The sequence below is a fragment of the Zootermopsis nevadensis genome, unplaced genomic scaffold, assembly GCF_977971745.1.
Source record: "Zootermopsis nevadensis isolate Lab colony 2312 unplaced genomic scaffold, Znev_1.0 Znev_ptg000010l, whole genome shotgun sequence".
Lineage (NCBI taxonomy): Eukaryota > Metazoa > Arthropoda > Insecta > Blattodea > Termopsidae > Zootermopsis > Zootermopsis nevadensis.
In genome coordinates, this window is record NW_028259142.1 from 21,677,008 (window position 1) to 21,701,831 (window position 24,824).

Genomic DNA, 24,824 nt, shown 5'->3' on the forward strand with positions numbered 1-24,824 from the left:
GTGGGACATTTGATGTTGATAAAGTTTGAGTTAAAAGATTTTATTCGGTCTTTCAAAAATGTATTACAAGTGCAGCAACTGAGCTTCGTGTTGATTCAAAACAGAAAGACATGTCAACATATTTGGTCTGACAGCATAATGCAGCGGGATGTCATGCCAGAAGGGCTTAAGGCTGCTGCTTCTCCGCACATTTGTAAAACAAAATAAGCATAAGAATTCAGTCTCTTGTAAAATAAGTAAATATCTTCTACATCCTGTGCTTTGTTTGTCGAGGTCTGTTCACCTCACATCGACTGTTTATGTGAACACGTGCGTGCGTCACTATCGAACTAGTTTACTTCTCTGTTGTGAGCGTACAAATCCGTCGTGTGAATCAAATGACATTCTCAGATTTTCATTCCAATCTTCTCATCATAACTATTAGAAATTCAAAGTCTACCCTAGACATTTTGGAAACCTTATTTTAAAAATATTTAAAACTCTTCCTATGAAACCCATTTTCAGGAATAGGGAGAAGGATTCAAACTGCAGTTTTTAGAAGCACAACAATTTTAGATACTTTATAAAAAAAAGAATTCCATTCGTAAGAAAGAAATTGGATCTCAGCTGCAGAGAAAACTTCAGCCATTCCTTACAGTACAATATTAAGACTTGTGTGCTTTAATGTGATGCACCATATTGTGTATTTATTAATTCAATTAAAATTATAGACATGCACACTAATCACTATTACACTTCGTACCATTTGTGTGAGAGACTATAAAATGACATTCTCAGCGCGTTATAATGTTAAAGAAGTGCACATTATCTTACTATCCACCTATGGCTTAGCGATAAGTGTTTTAGAATTAATGCGACTAAGAACGAGTTGAGGAAGTGAAAGTTGAAAATTACTCATTTTGTTTCATATTTCCAGCGGTATGTTCGAGTAATGAATGACACTGCACAGAGGCTGTCGTTCGTCACACAGATCCTTGATGAGAAAAAGTTTGTCTTCAAAGCCAATACCAAAGTTCTGAAGTTCCTGCATTTGATTGTTAAATTGCAATAAATAGGCGTCTCAGACCGCAGTGGTCATTTATGTTTGCGAGCACGCACCTGTCCTCATTAAATAAAGTATTTGGTTCTAGAAGAACGAAAACTGATACAAAATATCATGATATCAGTAATTAGTAAAAACATGTAACATATAAGACATTACTTTCAGTAACATTCCACGTTCATGTCGCTACTGGACTTCCACGTTGATCGGCGACACTTGGTTACCTTCGTCTGCTGTAGGATCCTCATTGCTGCCTGTAATTGGGATGATTCCAGTTTTCCCAAACTCTTTAACTTTCTTCTGAACAGATATAAATGCATGGCGGATGTTATCAAGAGCTGATCCCAGGTCTGACTTGATAGAATTGAACTCCTGTGTGACCAGAGACAGACGGCCAAGTAGGTAATTGAGGTTGGAATCCATTTCTGCCATGAGACCGGTGATCTGGCCGACTTTTCCACCCATACTGCCCATAGTCTCCAGACTGCCGTTGACGTAAGTCTCGGTCTGCTGTTGGAGTCTGTCGAGTGCACCAGCTGATTCAGTCAGCTGCTGGTACATTATCCCTATCTGACGCCACACTTGGCTGATTTCTGTCTCGATCTTTGACGTCAGATTTGCCATCGCTCCGCTGTGGCTGTCTACGATGGTAGATGAGAGATTGTCGAAGCGCCGGTTCATTGTAGCGTTAAGTTCTTTGGAATGAAGTTTCACCAGGTCACCAACTTCAAGTAGGATCTGGTGGACGCCGTATTCAATCCGTCGTTTTGTGTCCATTACGTTGTCTGCGGTCTGAATCAGAACACTTTCTACTTCTCCTGATCTTCTCACCTCCTTTAGCAATTCTTCATAGCTTCTTGTGATGTCTCCGTACACCCCTTCTGCAATAACCGCGGTGTCTGTGAGAGTCTTAAGCATGTCCTCTTGTCCACGACCCAGCACGGTCTGTGCCTCAGACAGCTTGGCATCGAGTCTGGCGACTCCTTTCTCGGTGCCGGCTGTCACTTCGTAGCGGATTTCCTGTAATAATTCGTGAGTGGAGTTACTTATCCCTGTTACTTCAGTAATGTTTGGTAGCGTACTGAGCTTATTTGTCGCATTCTCTGTCAGTGTTTTCAGATCTTGTAATATTTTCTGGTGTGCTTCCATTGCGGCCAGGAAAATGTGATGCCAGTCTTGGGAATTCTGCGTCTGGACAGCAGAAGGGTTTGCTTGCAGTTCTGCGAGTCTGTTTTCGTACTGGCTCAGTACTCGCTCGGTGTTTGACGCTGTGTTGGCCAGAGTTTCAGAAGCCAGTTTCAGGGCCTCGTTGTGCGCTGACTTCTCACTCATTTCGCGCATGTGAGTTTCTATGTGTTCAACATTAGTCACCAAGCTGTCAATACGAGCACCGAACCCAGGACCTTCGGTTTGTCCTTCAACTTGGCTTCCTGAGGCTTGCATCTTTTCACCGACATTGTTCATCCACGCCTGCAAAGAACTCTGGATGTTCTCCATGGCGTCTGTAGCTTTCTGCAGTTGAATACGTTCTCTCTCGTCTCTCTGAAAAGAAAAATAAGAAATGTGTGAGTATCATAATCTTCAAAATAATCGCATCTTACTTTAATCTCCGTGGCATTTTTTGTGTCCTAAAGCCGACAAAGAACTCCCAGGTGTCATCGCTTACCTGAGCAATCATCTTCTCTATGCCGGAGAGTCGGTCGTCCAACCGATTCACGACCAGAGCAATTGCGTCCAAGTTGTGGTCCGTCGTTCGATGACGCTTGTCCAGACCGACGAGCGCCTTCTTCAGCTGCTCGCCGAGCTGCCTTTCCCTGTACTCGTGGCGTTCTAGCTTGTCGCCAGAGTCCCGGAACATGTTCACCAGGGACAGGATTGCGTCGCGGATGTCCTCGTGCCTGATTACAACCAGAAGAGCCGATGTCAGCGCTTGGCATTAATCAAAACCTTAGATTTAACTGGCATTGACATGAAATTTAATTATGTGGGTTCAGTTCTTCCGGTACGAGCCCCACTTAGAAGTGCCCTTAATTTATAAAATTCACCGACAAGCGCTCGTCACGTCCGTGGTTTGTGGCTGACATGTTTGGTGGAATCTCTTACGTCGATGATGGTGTTCTGGGTTGCAACGTCGTGTGGACTTGTAGGTACATACCGACGTTTCAGAGGTACGTCTTCGGGGCTGAGGTCTCGAGAAGACCGTCACTCAGATCTCATTTCGCCCGAAATGTCTGGAAAATTCTGAATTTCGAGAACAGACAGGGCAAAACATTTCGTTGCTGAATTTGTGACTGAGAAGGAACATGTTTGTGTTGTATCCGGTACAGAGCAGGGGCTGGGTGGGTTTCGCTCTGCTGATGACGACACGACTGAGTAGGGACGACACATCCCGTCAGGGAGACGAAGGGGCGAAGATGGAGTCAGTCCCCTTCACCATGGATACGTAACGAACGGAACATTCAATTGTTTTGGCTACATTAACGTAGTTTCAGGTAAAAATGTCAGGGCTGTGAAAAGTCAGGTTTGAGGCCTTCGTGGACTTAACTTTACTACGCGCATCCTGCATAATATTTTATACTCATTCGGCAGATAAAGAATTTCCGTTGCCTTATTCTGAGGTCGTCGAGTCAGACCGCACCTCCATAACGTACTTCCCCAAGATTCGTTTTAATATTATACTCCCATGTACGCTGAAGTCGTCGCGGAATTGTGACAAGGCGCGCAAAAATCCTTTTCGCGTATCCGATTTATGTTGGGTTTTCTTTTTCTGACAGCGAGCATAAATAATTGATGAAGTTCTTTGCAAGAGATTTGTTGTTTTTCGAATCTGATAAATGTTGACTTCTTTTGATTCGCGTTGATTTGATTCCCCGATTTTAAGATTTCTTTATCTGATGTTTGAAGCGGCGTCTTGTTGAGCCGCCTTTAGAAGTAGGCAATTATACATGCGCTCCTGTGTGTTGGGTTGCCTAACGTGTTGCTTCGCTCCGTTGTGTGACCAAGGCAAGGCCCAAATATTCTGGCATTTTCGAAGGACTTGCTTAACTGTCCTTATTTATATTAAATGTTAATGACAGCTTCTCCAGCTCTTGAAAGAGCGAGTTTTTCTTCAGACATACACAAAGCTAAAAATAATTACAGCAGCAACTTTAATTTCGTCAGTGTCTGAGCGGAAGTTACGTCGCCGGACTTACGAGACGCTGCGAGGCGATCCGAAGGACAGAGAAACGAGAGTCAGGATGAAGAAACCGCTCCTCATGTTGATGGATTCTTGGAACAGAATCTCTGAAACAAAGAGAAGAAGAAATTATTCTGTTGTTCTGGCTGGGTCCGCGAAACCAGGAGGGACGGCAGCTCGTTCTCCCGCGTGGCCAATTGGTGCACAGAAGAGGCTGTGTGACTCGAACCTGAGAAGCCTTATGACAACAAATGTCCCGCGGACCGGATACGTAAATGTTCAGGCCTGGGCACAGTTAGACCTAAAACAACACAGTCGAGTGACGACGACATGACCGGCGAAACGGGAATCATGAAAGGGCACGCCTGGAGGACGAAACCTACTAGACCAGGGGTGGCCAACCCGCGGGCCGCATGTGACCCGCCTTGAACATTTTTCCGGCCCGCGAGATTCATCACACTTTTACAAAATGTACGCTTAGTATCATTATTATTATATTATCTATGTTTACATGTAAGAATAATAGTAAACACAATAATAATAACTCATTATGTTTCAATTTTTCACTCCAAAAAAATGTCTATAGTGTATCTAAATCTAATATGGGGATATATAATTTTATATGTGGCCCGCGGAGTTATGATGCATTTCCAAAGTGGCCCGAAAGATCATTTGGGTTGGCCACCCCTGTACTAGACCAAGAATAAGACAACTGATAATGAAACTAACTCCGCGCAACAGTGATTCAAGTTACGCGTCTGGTGTAGCGGAGGATGACGTGACATCGCTCACAGCTGAGAGTGAACACACGGCACGAATAGTTTTTATCTGACCGCTTTGCCCGTCGGAAAAAAAAACAACAGAAATTGCAGAAAATGATCGCAAGTAACAAATCGAGGTCAACCCAAATTTCAGATGCCTTGGAATGCGTTTGAATGTTCGTCTCATAATCCCACAATTCTATCGACAGATTCTCTGAACACATTTAAAGGACATGTAAGAGTTTCCGAAATAAGATTGCTGTCTCCTGCGTTGTTTCAGAGGTCCTTTATGCCTCCATCATCAGAGCGATGAGTCATTAGGCAGCAAGCACCTCTGAAACGTCCGTAAACTTCTGCCAGACTCTACGCAGCGCAACAACCCAGGAAACAGACATCTTCTGAAAGTCGTCGCGATGTGGAGGACTCCGAGTTAAAATGCGCTTAACGTGCGTTAGATTGTAGGATGACGTCATCACAGATAACGCAGGAAAATTATAAATTTTGCCTCCGTTTTCCGTCTCGCTCTACGCTGCAGGTGGCACGACTGAAAGGATCTGCAGATTTCGGTATCCGTTTTTCAATTGCTTTTGGTACGAGTTCAGAACGCGCATTAAAATATGTGTTCGCCAAGATTCGCGTATCTGACCTTCGCATCGACGTTAGTCTCCCACCAGGCCGATTTGTAGTCTGGCAGCGAAAATGGATGTCCAACAAAGAAGCCTCATTTTTCTAAAAGAAATATGTGCCCTCAACATAGCAATGCATTCATCTAATGGCGCTGACAGCTGGCAAATACATTACGTCCGCACGGTGCTGCCATCTGGAGGCGGATCTGTAGACTCCTTTTTAACCTCATCCTGATTATTTTTGACGGTCAAGTGCCTGGCTACTGGAACTGCATTTATCTTTGAGAAGTCGTAATAAAGGCAGTTCAAGAGGACCAAATGCTGCATTGCGCATGCGTGCACAGCGCGTGTTCTGCCCTCACTTTCGAACAAACAGAAGCCATTTTGCATCCGCTCCCAACAACACACTGTCTCCTGTGTGGACAGCGTCCATTTCTCCTGAAAGTGAAACTAAAATTCGCTGGTAGCCTCTAAATCTAGTCAAATTTAGAAGCTAGGATCTTCTTAGAGATTGTAGGACAATGGAATGACAAATTTTCCCCGATGCTCAGTTATCATACCACGACGAGACTTTTGGAAAGTTGCACCGTGTATCCGGTAGATATACACCGACGTTTCAGAGGCGCTTACTACCCCTTATCAAGATCCTCTGAGACGTCCGTCAGTATCTCCCACACCAAATGGCGCAACATCTCGGGAAGTCGGAAGACTTCGGCCGTGCTTCGATTTCCGTCGTTCGAGATTGCGCAACACGAAATATGAAATTAATGTGTGAAAGACTGTCTTAAGTAAGGCGTATGGAATTCTGAAGGGTCGGGTGACGCCATGATGCCGCACTTCGCGCCTGCGCAATGGTGACAGATGGCCTCACCACTTGAACGAAACCTTGGGGCCCGCTCTACAGACATAACCTCAAAGGTGGCACCTCCGCCGTGTCGTGTTACATAAGACGTCGATTATCGGCCCCGGAAGATAAAATAACAGACTTATTGAAATTGTTTTTAGAGCATTTAGATCTGAGTTGAGGGGCGAACTTCACTCTCCCGCGTAAAGACTTGAATTTTCGCATTTTCTTATAACAATCACTGAAGTTGCACGTGGTAAGCTGGCATGTTTCACAAACTTGTCTCCCTGAAGATGGAATTGTTTCTCCGCGCATATCCTATGGCCTTCGTCTGCAGCTCTGATACCAGACGCGTATGTGCCTAGTGCGCAGGCCCACGCCCCGTGAGTTGGCCTTGAAGCTGCAGTTTCTTCGAATATTCTTCCTCCTCCGCATTTAATCTGCATTCAGACTGCGCGCTGTCTCGGTTTCTCGAATAAACTGAGTGGCACCAAGATGACGATGAAGTCGGCATCCAAGGGGCGTGTCCTCTGGCCCAGTCTTTCCACTGGCGTCAGGTTTAGGAGGACGTTCGTTCTTCGAGCCACCTCGACTAATTGACGTCCTAGACTGTCTATACTAGGGGCCTTCGCCCCGTCTCGAACGAGCCTGGAAGTGAGTACTCTTTCGAGTACTCCAACATTCACGAGCAGAAGTGGTCCCAGTTCATGTTTTCTAACACACACAAAGTCGCTGTTAGGTCGTCGTGACCCGAGGCTACTTTGCCACGAAGCAACGGCCTTAAATTACGTTAAGTCGTCGAGACTTCGTTGATCGTGCAGGAAGTGCGTCACGCCGATTCTCTGCAAGTGAACGTTTCTTGTTGGATTAATTCCTCTCTGTAACGAAGCTGCGATAAGGCACTTAAGACTGCAGAAGTGCATTAGCTTAGGAGCAACTCTGGACATCTTAAAGAGACCCTGGGCCGTACGTAGTTCCTCGGACGTCAGTTATGTCAAGTGCCAACTGCAGTGGAAGAATTTTAATGCGCGCTCTTGGGGGTCAGGAGCGAAAATTTCGCGTTCAACTTCGTCCGGACTCTTCGCCTCGCAGACAACAAACACATCTTCGTCTTTATTTCAGGAACGAAATTGACTGCAGCAGATTCTGGCGAATCTCCAGATGCTGACGCGCTCTTAAATCAAGTAATATAAATGGCAGCCCTGGAAAACAGAGGACAGGGAAGTCCTTTCATGACGGCTTCCATCCAGTGCTCCGTCCCTGAATTCTGCATTGGAGCCTGAACGTGTTTGTGCGTTATCTTGACAGAAGTCCCGAGGAGTGACCCTTGAACTTCGGCTGTCTGAATGACCTCAAGATCAAGGCCGCGCGCCGCTATCGGCCCGTCGTAGATAATTGATTCGACACAACTTCTGATCACAGCACAGGAAATGCTATTTGGCGCCTGAGGAAAACCTTCAGCCTCGAACCAACTCTCGAAATCGAAAGAGCCGAGAATAGAAACACGTGTTTATTCATCCTCCCAGACATTTGCGCGTGTCGGGAAACAAAGTGTGGATGTAAGGATATTATTAAAATGAGTCTTACAGACTGTTGACTGGATTCAGTCGGCTCACGATAGGACCCAGTGGCGCTATTTTTAACACTGAAATTATCTTTCGGATTTCGTAAAAGTAGTGAATGTTTGGGCCAGTTGAGCTACTGTCATCTTCTCCTGAAGGACTCTGCAAAAGGCGTGCCGCGAAGTTTTGTAAGAAACTGTATATTCTCTTTCGTAATTATAAATCAACTTGTGTCGCGTTCTCAGAGGGCAAGGATCTGCGTGCCCGATTCGCGTGTCTCCGAGAGTAAAAGAGTCCGTCGCTCCGACTTCACTGTCGTCTTCGTTGGGGCAACGCGCGAGATAGGTTAGGCCGAGTTCTTTCACCCTTACTTTTGTGTACACAACAGCACGACGGGGGGGGGAGGGGGCATTAAAATGGCTGATTTATTACGCAGAACCACGTGCCCCCTCTCCTGTCCACGGTCACCAGGTTCTGGGACTCGACAGAGTATTTCTGAGAAATTCTAAATATAGACTTCATTTGCATATTCTGAAGAGGGGATGCTGTGTAATCGGAAGGCACCCGGTTTGAATCTAGAAGCAAACAGATGACTCCACTCTCAGCCGCCATACAGCTTTCTGTACCCGAAAAACGTCTCCGCGATTGAGCACCGGAAATCGCTGAACAATGGTTAGCATTCTTCCTCCGTGTTCTGGGCGTTCCCCGTTTAAGTTTCGGCCCAAAACCCGTCCGTCCGTCCGTCGGAGTGCCGTCTGCAGAGGAACAATTCTGTCCCAAGAACGGCGTAACTTTCGAGCCCGTAGGCACAGAACCTTGTCTGGGAGGGTTCACTCACTGCCCAGCATTTAGCACGTTAGCTCTGTGTTAATGACAGAGGAAGGCGAGGACGCGCTCACGTTTGCGTGACCTTGAAATCAAACACCAGCTGAAAGGACGCCTCATCAGACTCCAAGCGTTGCGACGTGGTCACGTGGGCTTCTGCTACGTCTCAGGTGGACTCTAACCCTCGATGTTTTAGTCAGATCCAGCTCGTGAATATTGCAGACAGAACATTAAAACCCGCGGAGCTCAGGCAATACCAATGTGCCGTTGAGTATTATAAGCAAGTCCGATGCAGCGCCGTGCTGTTTTGGAACCAATTCAGGTTAGGATTCACTAATAGAAACTGGAGGGTTTTTTTTAAATTGGAGTCGGCGGTGCAAATGGCCGCCTGCCAAATCCAAGAGGGACCTTGATTTCAAAATGTAAATATTCTGGCCCCAAAATATTCCAGGAATTCTGCTGTTTGGCTGTGGACTCGTGTGAGTGAGAATGTTCACCGCGCAGATACAGACGACAGTCGCTTTTGTGTGACGTGGACGAAGGATAGTTTTAGGGGTTGGTGCAGAACGAGACGTACAAAGGGAGAAAGTATTTCCCTTTGCCCTGGGTCCTGCTGCTACCGTGAGGGTGGCGATGTTGGCTGAGCAAGCTCTGTTCTGCCTTCGGTTCAAAGTCTATTTTTAACCTTCAAGAGGAAAGCGAGGTTCAAAACAAATCATAAAGTTATTCTTCCGGTCTTTGACTCCGGTAAACCGGCCTGACGCTGCGTACATTTCATTTTAAAAACACTTCCCTCACCCTTTGAACTTTGCGGGGGTTTTTAATCCTTGTAACCGACAGTCCTTGAAAAGCTGATAGTCGTTCAGACGATCATAAATTTGCGCGCATTTTAAGATTTACTACTGCGTTCTCAGCCGACGATTTCACACTTTTAATATTATCATCCGCTCTACGTGTCGGTATCTGGCTGAGGGGCACAGACACCATCGGGGTGGGAGCCTTGTCGCTCCAGCTAAAGTTGCAACCCTCGCCTCTCACGTCTTGTACACCCAGAACAAGCGAATGCAGATTCTCGCAGGGTCGATTTCCGGATGCCTTGAAAGTTCGTCTTCCGGCAACTCCGGTAAAGTGAGGGGCTACTGCCCTTACGTCGAGATATTCTCCCCGGCACCCTGTCGACGTGGAAGACCGAGGCGCACTTGGGGGGGGGATAATATTAAAATGTATGGTTAACAGGGTGTGGAGTGAGTGGTGGACTTTTCTGAACCAGATAACCAACTTTGTGTTTCCACGAAAGGTATTCAGACAGATCTTAATAAAATGTGATAATTTCCAATTTCGGATCGAAGCGCCTGGGCGGGGAATCCCCAGGACGCCTCCGTCACTGCGGTTGCCCAAGATGGCTGGCGGAATGAAAGAGGAAACTTGGCTGTGTTCCATTGTGCTGTAATACTTTAATTGATAATCTGCTTTAGGTCTACTTATCAACTACTTAATTGATGGGAGTTTATTTAATGGCGTAGATTAATCTTGGGTTTTTTTCTAGTCGTAAAGTTTTCTTTATAAATATTTCCTTCGAATGGCGAACTGCTAATTAGAAATGACGTGGAAGCTTGCTTCATTATAATTCTCCAGAGCCACGAGAAATCCTGCCAACCCGAGACCTTAAGAATTCTAACCAAAAAATGACAGTACGTCAACAGCGAAGTTCATTTTAATGACATGAAATCAACTGATAATTATAAATGTGTTCCAGTGGCTTTCTTTCAGGGCAACATATCACAGTCTTGCATTACATGTCATAAACTGCATTCAGACAGGTCACAATCACACCACTGTACCTTAATCGATCAGGATCGACTCGCGTTGAACAAAAGAATTCATTTTCTCGTCGAGTTAGCTCGGAGAAGACGCAGGATTTCCACTAAACTCAAGTGATCAGGTCGACGTAGAAGCAAACTCAGAGAAAACCAGTCGTCACCGGAGTGCAAGACGTAATAAGACGGAGGGGCTTCGCACTTTATACTTCTCACCAAATACTAGGGTAACAACGACTCTGACAAAGTTTTAAACTCCGCCTCGTCCAGTGTGACGTCTGGAGTCACGTGCAGCGAGTCCATTTGCAAGAAACGTTGTTCAGTGTGCATTTTCCCCACCAGCTGGTTTTTAGCGTCTCTCATCCTTCTCGATGTTGTTTTCGAGTCTCTGCTACGATAAGGTCGACTCATAGGAAGCAAAGATAGCATTTCCATTATTACAGCTGATACATATTTTCTGCATTGATTTCTCTCTTGCGTGAAGTCCCGGTTTACGTGTTGGTTATTTCTTTGTAGATGCATGCGATATTCGGCTGGCCTCATACTTGCGCTGTAGAACGTTTCTTAACAAATTACACCGTGGCTTCTGTCCTGAGCACATAAATCCAAAGCGCACACTTGCTACTTATTATCCGTGGCTTCACAACCCTTGATGGTCCCTGGGACGTTACTCGATCTATTTTTTAAACATTGGTAGAACTCTTTGGACAAGTGATCAGCATTTTACCTAGACAGCACAACACTAAAAGACGCCGACAAACAGTCTGCCTTATCCCAATTTGTTTTGTTTTAATGCTGATCCAGATTTTAACCAACGATCCTTAATTATTAGGGGTTTAATATTAAGTGTCACACAAACGTACTTACACTTCATTGTTGGCTTAATTTCTGCTGTCACTTCGTCAATCACTGATTACGGTGCACGTTTTCGGTCACCAATCCTGTCACAGACGCACGTACTTGCGATGTCTTCAACCAATGGCCATTGTTGGCGCACTCAGTCAGTGACACTTGTAAACACGCGAATAAAATGCCACCAACAATGCTCTCAGAAAACATTATGCAGTACGATTTTCGTTAGAGCCTTTTCAAACACTGTAAATACCCCCATGGACCCCCCCCCCCCCCCAAGGGTTCGGGGCCCCAAACTGGAAACCACTGCCTTTTCGTTGGAGCTACTGACATCAATAAAATTAAATTAAAAAATTACGAGTGTTAAACAACGCATAAATTTGACTTGCATTGGCAAATTTCCCCACGAGACTCCGAAAACTGCTACTAAACTAATCTGGATGAAATTTGGTATCGACAGCTCTGCACCAAAAAAACGTTGTAGAGCAGATTACTTTGTACCACTCCGTTCCAATAAGCATATCGAAATATAAGGAACGGAATAACCCCTTTCTCTGAGGATATTTAGCAAGGTCACAGTTTTCTTTTATTTCTCTCACCTGTGCGTGTGTCTTTCAGCCCTGCCCGACACCTCCGTCGTCCGCTGTCGCCGAATGCCAAGTAACTTCTCGTCTGTCGGATTCTGTATTCTCATAGTTTAGTACATTGCCAGGAGAGGCAGCACTATTCGTACCTTGAGAAATCGCTGACGCTTGCTGTCCGCCGTCCCTTGTAACAATGTTTGAAATTGTAATTTATGCTCAAAACGTCCCCCTCGATGGTTCATAAAAAGATTACGATGATATGAAATTTAGGGGAATAAATCTGTTCCGAATAATTTGTTATTCCCCAGTTTTCAAAGTCCTCCAGCTTCTCTATTGTTTAAGGGGCTACCCCCTCCCCCCCCCCCAAACACAGCATGTTACGAAATGTTACTCAGGTTTGAATATTTTGACCGAAGGGGTTGACATCTGAATAATGTGGAGCTCTATAATTTGTATTTTAGTCTACATATTACAATTAACAAATCAGGGAGGATGAGTTCTGCACACATGGAGTAGATAAGAAACTGACAACTTTTGACTAAAAATTTTGACAAGAGCATCTCACTTGGAAGACCAAGGCATAGATGACAGGATATCAAAATTTACCATAGAGAAATACCAGTTGGAGGGTCGGATTGGATTGATATGGATCAGGTCAGGAACTGGTTGCATGCTCTCGTGAGCACGGTAATCTCCGGTTTTATAAAAGGCAGGGAATTCTTTGGATAGCTTAGCATACCACTAGCCTCTCAAGGACCATGTGATACAGAGTTACTCCTCACTCGTGTGTCTAAAAATTTGTGTAATGAAACAATTTTTTCTCATTTTATTTGGTTGTGAAATGAATTTAACAAACTTTGTGCAGGGTCTGGTGGCAGGTTGTGAACTTTGGGGTTCCAAAAAGGCAGCGAATTTCTAGACCAGTTGTGTGCCTAATCAGAATCTGAAGATTTGATAGCTCCATAAAGTGTTATCACAAATTAAAAGTTCACAAATCTTCTTTCTATATTTAAATGAGTTGTATAATTTAGTTTGATTTTTACGTACAATCTTAACATGTGTACTGAATGAAAGGATAAGTCTGATCGTATCTGCGTGTCCATGCACATGTTCCATCTCAAGATCCGCTAACATATTCAAATGAAATCTGGACTGGACATTGTGTCATTGGAGGCTACACAATTGGTAGTGCCACGATGGATGCACGAACTTTTGAGGTGGGAAGAACACTAATGCCACTTAATGTAGTGTCCTGAAATTATGATTCGTAATAGATCTTTGAAGTATATTAAGTTTTAGTCACAGTAATGCTTTGTACGGTGTAAAAAAAAAATTACAACCGCAGACTGTTCAGGACCTCCGCGTGCGCGTCCGGTATCCAAGCAGAGCCAACTTGCATTTTAAATTGTAAGGTCACTGACTTTTATTGCTTAAAAAGACACAGAGAACAAAATTTTTAATTCTAGAAACTGAAGTTGCATACACAAAAAGAGACTTTTATTTTATGAATCCTTTTTCCTTATAATTCTCAACCCATTATTTTGTACGATTCTCAATGTAACCACAGATCATTTCCTTAAACAGCGTATACAGGCTGTTCTTTGCAATGGTGGAGCACAGTGCTTTCTTTCTGGGTCACACTGCATTCCTGAATATTTAGACAATTTTCAGCTTCAAAGTGTTAAAGCTCCTGTAAATCCTAAGAATGCACTCACTCACAAGTCCAAAATCTAACAAACATTTTTTCAAATGATACATTACACGTATTATACGAACAAGTCATACACTTTAAATACAAACAATATTACACTAACACATGACTTAGTAGGATATGAGGTTTTCTCGGCACGGAGTCTAAAGACGGTTTCAGAGGTGTGCCCTGATGATGGAGGCAGCAAGGACCTCTGAAACGTTGGCAAACTTCTACCAGACAGCACGGCCATCAATATATGACTTGTTACCCAATTATGTCACAGCTCAGGTAACTAAGGTTACATTTCATGAAGACCCTGAACTGGATCAACACATTCTAAATACTGCAAGGCGTATCACATGGATATACTAGATTGATATCGTATCACAAAACTTATTTAAAGTAGAATAGAATGCTTCATAAATCTTTAGTATATTTCGAATGTAACTTGCAAATAAATCATTCAAAAAGGATAGAATCATTTCCTAGGTTACATCATACCAGGATATGGGAAATGATCGGCACAATGCTGCCTCATCCAGTGAGCACCTGAAAGAAAGGGTTAGAATGAAATCAATTTACTCTACAAAAGGAACCAAGAATTGAAACAGTGGATTAACTCGATGGTAGTCATAAGAAACAAATTGAACACAAATATTACATGTCAAACAGAGACAGGTTATGGGTGGCTTCTGCCTGCATGTGACAATTCCTCCGAGACAAACCACAGATCCACATAAAACAAGGAATTGCTTCTTTGGGATGATTCCCAAGTGTCACAGAATACGAACGTTCAAAATTACTATTGGATCCCAACAGACAAATCCATACTCACTCGCGCAGTGTTCTCCGCAGTAGACGTTTGGTGCCCTCTCTCTGTGTTGTACACAGAATTTGCAAGCCTTGTACATCCCAGGGGACTTCTCCAAGATGTTGCAGTTGCTGCATTTGCGCATTAAAACTGAGAAAGAAAAACAAACACAAATGCACTCAAAATAATTGTAATCACACGTTTGCATGAGTTCAGTTATTTTTGTTGTGTGACTTAGCTGTCATAAATCACTTTGTTGCTGTGCATCATCAAAACCCAGTCAGTAATTCTGCAGATGGACGGACACGTGGGCACATTACTACAATACTTCATACTCACAATTCCATACTGGCTGCGGCATTATTTTCCCATAATTTCCACGCTGAAATGGTCCTCCAAAGAAATCTGCAGCACAACGAAAAATAGTAAAGTCATAATGTAATACTTAAACACCACATCATTCATCAGCATTACTTCACAACAGTTTAATCTCAATATAAGGAATTCTCCAAATTGCAAATCTGCACTCAAACTTTTCGCTCATTTGTGGACAGTGTCTGAAGTGGAAGAGATGCCAACCGTTCACTCACGCATTTGCTATGGCAGCAAGACGTATCACATCTGGCACAGAGAACTGTAAGATTTCAGAGGATTCGGTGTGCGAGTGCACTTAATTTTTTTATAAATACGAAAGATCGCCTGTAATGTCTGACGATAAAAAAATGTAAAACACAAAACAATAACAAATGCCAGCCCTCAGCTTTTTCTTCTCTTTTGGTGTAAAGGTACCAGCAGCAAGAATTCATGACAAATGCAAGTGCAGAAACGAGTGTCCCAAATTAGAGTCTGGTACAAATGTTACAAATCTGTTCCTGTAAACGAACTTATCTCATTGTCCATAATCTACAGTAATGGAGCATTTTGTGCAGTTCGTACATCTTTGTTAGGTTCGTCAGATGACGACAGGATGTGGAAAGTGCGATGACTTCTTTCTGCTGAGTACTTCACCATTGTCAGAGCTTTTTCAATATGGATCACGCGTTGAGAAAGCCATAGCATTCCGAGCTAAATATTTGCTAGTGTGATAATTCTAACGAGGCTTCACAGTTTTGTTCCTGTTCCCAACACTGACATTCACGTTATCCTTGTCACGTTTCTTCAGCTCTATTCATAAATAACATCCACTCATTCATACCGTAATCTCATGCAGCATAAACAGTAAATTTGTTGGTAGTCGTCGTCCTGTACCAGCAGAATTACGTAGCACTGCAACTTTGTATTACATTAATCTCATGCTACATGAGAACCTTTTTATTGTAATGAAAGAAAAAGATTTATTTTTCTGCCCAGCAACGGTTCGGCAGCTAATATAATGAAGTGAACAGTATATTTAAAGAAGAATTCTCAATTCTGTTGTTGAAAAGCTCGTCACACTATTCAACTAAAAATTATTTTTCACTGAATTTTATCAAATATTCACTTTCAAAAACCGTTTCAAATTAAGTCACTTTCAGCTGTGACTATCAAGACAGTGGGTTTAAATATTAAAAGTAAGTATGAACAGAAAATAATGTGTAGAAAGCTCTCGTAAAACTGTGCAGTATCTGGCTTTATTATCACTTGCGTCTCAAATTGTGAGAGAGAGAGGGAGTGGGATTCACCGTTTGGCACGCGGCCCTTGGGAACGGTGACAATAGATTTCTCTTCTCCTGTAAAGCAGACATTTATAAGCACATCTCAAATGAGCATCTAGGCACTGAAATGTACAAATGAATGGAATACATACCTCTGGAAAATCCACTGAACCCATCATACTCAGAATCATGCAAGTCATCTGCATTGCTGCTGCTGCTGCTGTCGAGGGTAGAAACATTTTCTGAACTGGCTGGAAGATTCTGCTTCCTTGTGCTGAAGCTAAAAAGTCTGTCATATCTGAAGAAGTCTTTTCCTCCGGCATTCTTCGTCTCGTCTGCATTAGTGGTAAATCCTTTTTCTTTACACTGACGCACAGTTTCCTTCTTTCTGTTTCCATCTGATTTATCATTATCTTCTGAAGTCTCATTCTGAGTTGTAGTGCTCTTTTTGCTAAAATTAAAAAGTCTGTCGTACCTGAAGGAACTATCATTTGCAGTTTCGTTTGTTGCATCTTTGTTACTGGCCACTTCTTTGTCTGCAGGAAGAGGTGATTTTTCTTTATTTTCCTTTCTTGCAGTGCTTTTACTCAGTACATTACTCTCTGAATTTTTCTTTTCTCTGAAACAGAACAGTTTGTCATATCTGAAAGTGGCATCTTTCCTCGTCACACCCGCATTACCACTTGCTTCAACTGCAGACGATGACGTACCACTCGTTTGATCATCACCATCTTTCGTTCTCCTGCTGCTAAATTTGAAAAGCTTGTCATACCTAAATGTGTCATTTCTTTTGCCGTTATTGCCGGTGGTTGTCGGAGGGACAGTTTCTTCCTTCTGTTTCTGACGGACATTGCCACTTCTATTCGCATCTCTACGACTTCTCTTTTGATTTCTCCTCGGACTTGTGTTATAGTTAGTACCCATTCTCTTCTGACTGGTGCTTGAAGAAGCATTACTGGTGTCATCTATTTCCTGCAAATAAATCATAAACATTTGACTGTCTCTATGAAAGACCATACCGAGTTTGACAAACTTTGTGAACAAGTTTTTAACTTTCTCACTAAACATATTACACACTTAGAGTCAAAAAGTTCTGCAATCAGATTATCTACAAAAAAAAAAACCAAGACACAGTAAATCGAAAATACTCTTATGACATCATCTTTCAGTGTGAAGCAGATTAATGAGCCGTCACTCTGGCGGTAATCAAAGAATAATAAATGTGATTCTTACACAAGCAATCGAGTCATACAGTTGCACTCTTTACAATTTTTAAGTGTGGAATTGGCAACTAGGATCTTGTAATTATCACATGTGAAATGTGGTTTGGTTAAGTCTTGATATCGTACTTCATTATAAAGAACATACAAAATAAACATTTCTAGAGTCAACATTTCGAGTATTGAGATGGTGAAATGTTCTAAAATCACTGCCAAGTGTTTCCTCATAACAACAAAGTTCTGACATTTCACAAAGCAAGTGCTTCGTGTAATCAGTTCTAAATAGATGTCGGAAGCTTGCGGTCCTACCCGGCAAGCGGAGCTGAAAAATATAGGAGTTCATTCAAAAACCATGGAACATTAATGATGAATGCACTGCTTCTGAATTCATTTTTGTACCACGATACATTGTTGTTGTTGTTGTTGTTGGGTTGCATTTTAAATGGTGCATCTATATGCCAACAGGAATGGAAATTATAAGGAAATTTAGAGTAAGTTTTAGGTTTAATACTCTGAATTACAGACCAAATATATGAGACATTAATTGATACTTGGTAATTTCTGGCCTGTTTGTGCAGACCAGCCTAAAACTCATGCACTTATTTCAGCACTGCAAGTAGAAACACCGACATGACGTGAAACGGTCAGACGTGCCTGGGGATTGAAGAACTTCATCAAGTCCTTTTCCACACGAATCAGGCTGTGCAGCTCATTTCCCCAACGGTCATAGAGGTAGCGCTCATATGAACTTGGACCACGACCGTTTGGCTGACTCCAGTGAGCGGGGGGAGTCCACTCCGCTGGCGGAGTGCGTGCCCGGACTCGAGGAGCATGTTTCCAACGAAGATACATTACCACCACAGAATTCACGAATCTCGAATAGATTGGAAATGTGACAAATGGCTAATATGAAACATTAGAAAATTATATATTAAATACTTATTGATAAAATATTAGTTAAAAATTCAAAGGATATCAGATAAAATATTCAACATGAACAAAAACAGATTAGAGACTACATTAACCTTTACTGGCCCTGCATCACAGCTTGTGCAACATTCAGCCAGCTGCATGTCACAATAGCATGCCTCTAATTCATTAATCGCAGAATAAAATTCTGTGTAGCCAATAAATGTCGATGTAAGCAGCTATCAGAGACATAATACAGCAAAGACTTGAGTCTTTTCAGATGATTAGCCATGTGAATTGGAATTAATGAGTTTCCAGTGCCTTAGAGACTGCGTCTCCCTCCATCATCCTAGGGTTCCTGGTTGATGCCAAGTCTTGAAAATACTGGAAGGTAACTATGTTCCCACACTGGCACCTATTGAGTAGGTACCAAAATACACAGACGTATGAAGCTGTTTATTCGTTACTCTCCCAGTGCTGATGTTCTGAATGCCTGGAGCTGTACCCCCACTTCCACATACACGGTTACAATATGGTACGTACAGACTGCATGTCACTGCATGTGTGTGGTACATCTGGCTGTACGGATAAACCGCTAAACCCCACAGATCAGTTACACCAGGCAGACCCATAATATGACGTTTTAACACTCTACTGTACGATAAACCACACAGACAACATTAATTTTAGCTCCGACGTTCTGCAAGAATGGAGTTCCTTTAGAATTCTATATTATTGTATTCACTAGTAAGTTGGTAAAATGATTAGCACTTTTTAATAGCATTTCAGGATCCTATCTGTTACATACGTTTCTTAACTGGGCCCATAATTAAGTACATCTACAGGACAAAAACAAATTTTGGTATTCTCAATTTTAATTTTATGGTATAATTTAATGCATATATTACCTTGCTGAATCCTGACATTTGTTGCGCTGTAACAGGCATGGAGAACACTGGGGGAGGAAAGAATTCACTATGTATTAATCATCTCAAGGACAAGCGCACATTGATTAATGAATGGCATTGTGTTACGAATAAGGCACTCACCGCCTAGTGATCCCACACATGTATATAGTCTCTTGATTGATTCAATCAGTGAAATGAATCCTGTGAAACTGGAAGGAATAATAATAACAACAATAAGCAAAAGTATTCTCAGTAATTATAGGAGCAACTGAGACTGTTTCCAAGTCACTCAAAACATATTTGGCCACATCCCGGGTGAACATGACATAGGGACTTCAGAAAACCACCATTCTAGGATCATCATACGTCATTCGAAAGACGCCGATGTAAAATATATAGTCATGCCTCACAATAAAACTATATAATACATGTAACACTTATTAAAAACAAAATGTACCTCAGGGGCAAGGTTCGTCTCAGGTACTCAGAAGTAAATACGCTATAAAATGTTGGATATAATAATACTGTGAATGAACATAATCAGCATTCTGCAAAACTCTTTGACTGTCCATGGTAAAGAAAGGGAGAACTGTCATGGATAATCCACAATTCCATTTGTATCTACTAATTATGTAACAATTTGCCATACAAATACACCAAAAAATACATGTTATTTTAATTAAAATTCACAGGCACATTTTATTAACAATGCATCTACAGGTTCCACTGCAAGTACGACAGACGTAATGCCGTCCATAATAATGAAGTACAGACAACTCGAAACCTCACTGGAAGAAGCTTTCAGGTCACCGAAGTTCAGCTGTTCGACTAATGTTTCTCATCATCGACGACACATGTACCTGTTTCCCGACTGCCCTCGCGCACACTTCGCAATTTCAGTGCCACTCAGTACTTCACGGCCTGGCTCAATGTGGTCAACTTAAAACCATTCGAATGTCATCGACACTACCCAGCTCACGTCCCTCGGGGCCATGTCTTTATTTTTAACAGATTCTCCACAGCCTCGCGGCCATTCTGGCAGTGGCACGGGTGCACTCGGCTGGTGGTCAATATTAACTCATTTTGCTGTCGTAAGATTTCAAAGGATTGGTGTTGCAAAGGAGAGGCGTAAGAATTATATGAAAGCACAGATTCAATGTGTATAAACCGATCCTTACTAGAATTAAAGAAAAAGTGTGTGGTTCATCACATTCCTCACCTATTCTCTGTTGTGAGCAGTTTTAGCATGTCAACGAACGCCTCTTCATTGATCTCGGGGCTGGCATGTCCATACATCCAAAAATTTGTGATAAAGGAACGGAAAGAAGTCACAAACTGAATCCAAAATCCGGCACGCTACAGAAAAACAAAATGGCCGTTCAGCACAAAACAACAGAAAATGTTTCAACTGTCACTATTAACAAATTCCAATAAATAATAAATTCTACGCTGAATACATCACAGTGAGTACAGTGACTTGACTACTGACTGGACGACCGGGGTTCGATCCCAGACAGGGGTAGAAGATTTTTTTAACGCCTGAAACTGCGATACTTTAAAAAGTTCTTAATTTGAATGGTTCCTTGTGTACATTCTGCCTCAAATAGTATTACACCTTTGATTTGCCGTGCAGGACATTTTCATAAATGTGTGTGTGTTCATACCTGCTGTTTCACCATTCTGTGAATTTCTTTTTTGTTCTCTGAATAGTACTGATAGACAGTGGGTTGCAATGGAACACTAAACAGATCTCTGTCGTCATCCTGTATCAGTACTCTCTTCATTGCACTAATTTTTTGTAAGTCTTCAAAAATCTTCAAAAGTCCTATTCGAAAACAAAACACTCACTGAAGGCTTAAAATGCTTAACACATAATGACAGTCACACAATTAAATAATTAAAATTCCATTTAATGGTTCGAACAAAATGTGCACCAGCTGAGGGCTGTCCGAAGTCATCGAAGGCTGCACAGACTCGGGATGAAGATTCTGCACTTCGTAACTGTTAAATATCCATTTATTACCAGCATGTGGCATGTGTTACTGATGTATCAAAGATACGATTTCTTTAAAGTAATTTGTTTCCTCTGTGTAAAACTTGTCTACTCTCATTCCGTGTCATTTGTATCCCTTTCGAAATATTGTTTAATAACTCAGTCCGTGCAGCTAAGAAAACACCTCGCCAAAATTGCAAAGATAAATTTAACACTGAATACAAAATTTGAAAATAACTGAGAACAATGCGAGAGACAGACTTCTTGTTACATACGAGGGGAATGTAAACGGTTAATTACATATAATTCGAGGGCGTTTGAAGTACGAACACGGTAATCACACATCGGAACATTTAATGTTATCTATCATTGTTCATCTCATACGGGCATTACAGTCCACGATGAACCTTGGCCTCTTTCACGATCATCTTTTGTTACTTAGTTTATTAATTTCGTATCAGGAAAAAATTCAGAAAAGATATATGCACTTCATAATGAAGATAACATCTTGATCGTGTCGATAATTATCGATGTATTAACTTGGAAATTTACACATGTTCGATAAGAAATGAAACAAGTTCCATAAAATGTATGAACAAATACTTTAGGTATTAATTTCAAAAACATTTATGTCTCTTTTTCCAGCTTGACAAAAATTTTCGGCAGTTATCTCGTGTAGTTTGTTGACATTAGAAACTTCTATAAATCAATTTTTTTTAAAAAAAAAACACCAGTAGCCATAAAATACAACCAGTATTACACATAACTCATCGTCTTTTATGGTTGTTTTGTGTTCGTTCTCTAAATATCAAACTTACTTAATATGCCGATTTGTAATTAGTCAGATTTTCATTGAACTGTCAGAACTGCTAAGCTGTGATTCCCCTTTTATCACACTCTGTGTGATCCTATGTTGAGCGGATTCTTTTTATGGCGACTCAACTTAAAAATTCTAGTTCATAAGAATTACAACCAGTATTACCCAAAACACTTCACATTCTATTATTGTTCTGTAAATATTAAACTTACAAACAATGCTTGTCTATAGTTAATCACAGTTTCGTCGTCACACGAACAATCACCAACGCTGCACTGAACTTCGTCGGACCTGCAACGCGGTGATTCCCGTAATATCACACTATCTCTCTCTCTCTTTTTATGTGTACGTGTCCCGGTGTTAAGTGGACATGGCGTCCGTATAGCGACCACAACCAATGAATAAATCCGTGTGATTTGAAACAGAAAATGTTTCTGATGATGAGTCTTAGAAATTTGAAGGCACGTTACTGCGGCATTGCTAGTTAGCACTTCGCGTTCATATGCAGGGAACACGTCCAACAATAGAGATGTTCTTATAACACAAACAGCAGGACACTTATGAATGCGTCATCTGTTAGGCTTAGACACTTTGAGAAATTAAGTCTGTCTCATTCATTTTCAGACGCCTGTTTGTGGATTAAACTGTACATTAAAGGGCTATTTTTGAGCCTGACTGCAGTTCTTCATAAGTGCAACCACAGATCACGAACACTACCAGATCTCACGGTCTAATGTCCCAGGAGATTTGAAAAAATTGTGCCTGTTTATTATTATTTTTATTAGAAATTCCATTCATTCACCATTTTACAGGGTATCTACTTTTATGTACCTGAGATAAACCTTGTCCCTGAGATAGCTAGTGCAACAGCCATTTCTGAAATACATTCTTTTAATGTGTTACATGTATTATATAGATTTATTGTGATGCGTTACTATATATTTTACATTGGCGTCTTTCGAATGTTGTATGGTCTTCCTTGAATGGCGGTATTTTTTAAGTTCCCTAATCTGTTGGCCAAACATTGTTTGAGCGACTTATTATTATTATTCACGTAGTGTGGCGGAGGAGCATGTTGTATAATCGACGTTGACTGGTCGTCACATTCACAACGTGAGGATAGATGGCAGCACAGTGTTTGTTACATCATGGGCCATCTGCGCTGCCAACTATGGCATAATATTTTGAGCTTATAGTATACAGGCCTGGCCGGAGCCTGTTCAGTGGGAACGGAATGTCACAGTCTGAAAAAAGTAACGGGAAGTGATACAAAACGTGTAGATACAAAAACACATTTTTCAAATCTCCCGCCTGTTCTCATTGTAAATTATGCAAGAGTTCTTTTCATGCCCGTATTTATTAAAGTCGTGGGTAATTTTCCACTTACAAGTTGGCGAAATAATTTAAGTGATCTAGAAATTCAATGTCGCGCGTTCTATCTTTAATTGTTTTTCATTGAAAGACGTGGAACATAAGACAATAATTGCAACACAAGTGCGTTATCTTTGTTCTTTATTAGATTACGTATTTCTTAACAACGGAAACCTCTTTTACGTGAGCAAGATAGCGTCTTCAATAACTCTGTCGATGCCTTTGGTTGGAATAACTTCGAAAAATTGAGACGTATGAATCTAAATTAAAAAGTTTCATAAACTGTGGCAGGAACAGTTTCTCTAGATAATAAGTACAGTTTCAAAAACACATGAACTTGTACTTACATCTTTCCGAACACGAGCAATAATGCTCGGCTATGCCCTAAAAATCTTTTATTGTGTCGGTAGTGTGTAAATACAAAGCTGTTCTGCCCATCAAGAAAAAGGAAAACTCCAGTTCCCGTGATATATAACCACTATTACCATGTGTCGATATATAACTAAAGCCACAGTTTCGTTGTTGCAGACTATTGCGCATGAATTAACGCCTAAAATTCAATTCGTACACCTGCACGCCCCCAAGAGTGCCAGACCTGCATAGCGGTAATACCCCAAATCTCGCTGTCTGTGTATCTGTGAAGCAAAACGTTTCTCGTGATTCTCAACGACGTAAATTTATAATGCCTTGCAAGTTTTTACAACCGTAATAATTTCTATTTTTTTGCGTATATGGATATACATACTTCGATAATGAACGTGTTTCTTGAACGTTGTTCATATTGCAATTTATATAGAAAATTTTGTGTACGTAAGAAAGAGGTCGTGGAAACGAACTGAAACGAATGTTATACAAATGTTGGTATTATCTGTGTTGGTCACATTGTGTAAAACAATTGAATCGATTTCCGAATTTTGCCTACCTTCACGTATGGAACGTGATGCGGGAGATGAGATTTTGTATCCGGTCATTGTTATCATAGTAAGTATTTAGTTTAACTTGCGCTAGTTTAGGGCACGATCAGTATCGAATTAAACGTAAGTCACCTCAGGCGTTATAATTCTTGACTTAATACATTTTCAGCACACTTCTATCGAGAACGTTTGATTCTGTACTAGTTTAATATCATGGCAGACATTGAATTCCAACGTGTTTGTATTTGAAGTATTTAACCAATCTCATGGCTGTTTATTTATTCCCCCTCTGTTCATTTACATAATACTCACTTACATGATTAACATACATAAGCCGGTAAAGTAAGAATATGCAAACAGTAATTTATTTAAGGTTAGGTACCGGTGGACTTCAGTTTGACTCGAGGTGTTGACGGATAATATTGCCTGGATTAAAAATTCACTGTTTATTTGCCAATAGGGC

At 41.6% G+C, this 24,824-nt stretch overlaps 3 protein-coding genes and 1 long non-coding RNA gene across 13 annotated transcripts in view; 2 read left to right on the forward strand and 2 right to left on the reverse strand.

Moving 5' to 3' along the window:
- Nucleotides 1-24: 24 nt before the first annotated feature.
- LOC110834227 (uncharacterized) lies at nucleotides 25-12,180 on the reverse strand. 2 transcript variants are annotated; one of them, XM_022073157.2, is made up of 4 exons: nucleotides 12,107-12,180; nucleotides 4,237-4,327; nucleotides 2,709-2,940; nucleotides 25-2,584 (listed from the first exon to the last, which is right to left on the reverse strand). In XM_022073157.2, the coding sequence occupies exons 2-4, from the start codon at nucleotides 4,299-4,301 to the stop codon at nucleotides 1,229-1,231; spliced, it is 1,653 nt and encodes a 550-aa protein (XP_021928849.2). In that variant the 5' UTR covers nucleotides 4,302-4,327; nucleotides 12,107-12,180; the 3' UTR covers nucleotides 25-1,228. The 2 variants fall into 2 exon arrangements, with proteins under 2 accessions (XP_021928849.2, XP_087202966.1); XM_087346840.1 differs by lacking the exon at nucleotides 12,107-12,180 and adding an exon at nucleotides 10,680-10,877 and having other exon boundaries at nucleotides 4,237-4,325.
- Nucleotides 12,181-13,566: 1,386 nt separating this feature from the next.
- On the reverse strand, nucleotides 13,567-22,554 carry LOC110834226 (uncharacterized). Of its 3 annotated transcripts, XM_022073156.2 has the most exons (11): nucleotides 22,289-22,554; nucleotides 20,931-21,091; nucleotides 20,486-20,622; nucleotides 19,408-19,475; nucleotides 19,267-19,313; nucleotides 18,104-18,352; nucleotides 17,002-17,201; nucleotides 16,382-16,848; nucleotides 14,935-15,000; nucleotides 14,620-14,745; nucleotides 13,567-14,333 (listed from the first exon to the last, which is right to left on the reverse strand). In XM_022073156.2, exons 2-11 carry the CDS (start codon nucleotides 21,048-21,050, stop codon nucleotides 14,275-14,277), a joined length of 1,539 nt encoding a protein of 512 aa, XP_021928848.2. In that variant the 5' UTR covers nucleotides 21,051-21,091; nucleotides 22,289-22,554; the 3' UTR covers nucleotides 13,567-14,274. The 3 variants fall into 3 exon arrangements, with proteins under 3 accessions (XP_021928848.2, XP_087202964.1, XP_021928847.2); XM_087346838.1 differs by having other exon boundaries at nucleotides 16,382-17,201; nucleotides 22,289-22,553; XM_022073155.2 differs by lacking the exon at nucleotides 22,289-22,554 and adding an exon at nucleotides 22,078-22,228 and having other exon boundaries at nucleotides 16,382-17,201.
- On the forward strand, nucleotides 17,198-18,645 carry LOC110834229 (uncharacterized). Its single transcript, XR_015534626.1, has 2 exons — nucleotides 17,198-17,940; nucleotides 18,058-18,645. It is a non-coding gene; the product is annotated as an uncharacterized LOC110834229 (long non-coding RNA).
- A 1,660-nt stretch (nucleotides 22,555-24,214) lies between the features above and the next one.
- Nucleotides 24,215-24,824, forward strand: part of LOC110834225 (uncharacterized) — a 30,664-nt gene continuing 30,054 nt past the window's right edge. For 2 of the 7 annotated variants that reach the window (XM_022073151.2, XM_087346855.1), the window contains exon 1: nucleotides 24,234-24,428. The gene's annotated coding sequence lies outside the window, so the exon portion shown is untranslated. Of the gene's footprint in view, nucleotides 24,485-24,824 lie in introns of all 7 variants that reach the window. The other 5 variants (XM_022073152.2, XM_087346854.1, XM_087346850.1 and 2 more) reach the window with 5 other exon arrangements.

What these genes read in the sequence shown, in the direction of transcription:
- LOC110834226 (XM_087346838.1), bottom strand. Translation starts at nt 21,050, where the DNA reads ATGAAGAGAGTACTGATACAGGATGACGACAGAGATCTGTTTAGTGTT. An exon ending in ACAGAATGGTGAAACAGCAG is followed by an intron (nt 20,623 to 20,930) that starts GTATGAACACAC and finishes GTTTTTCTGTAG; the next exon opens with CGTGCCGGATTTTGGATTCA. An exon ending in CTGCTCACAACAGAGAATAG is followed by an intron (nt 19,476 to 20,485) that starts GTGAGGAATGTG and finishes TATTCCTTCCAG; the next exon opens with TTTCACAGGATTCATTTCAC.
- LOC110834227 (XM_022073157.2), bottom strand. Translation starts at nt 4,301, where the DNA reads ATGAGGAGCGGTTTCTTCATCCTGACTCTCGTTTCTCTGTCCTTCGGA. An exon ending in GGATCGCCTCGCAGCGTCTC is followed by an intron (nt 2,941 to 4,236) that starts GTAAGTCCGGCG and finishes GGTTGTAATCAG; the next exon opens with GCACGAGGACATCCGCGACG. An exon ending in TAGAGAAGATGATTGCTCAG is followed by an intron (nt 2,585 to 2,708) that starts GTAAGCGATGAC and finishes TTTTCTTTTCAG; the next exon opens with AGAGACGAGAGAGAACGTAT.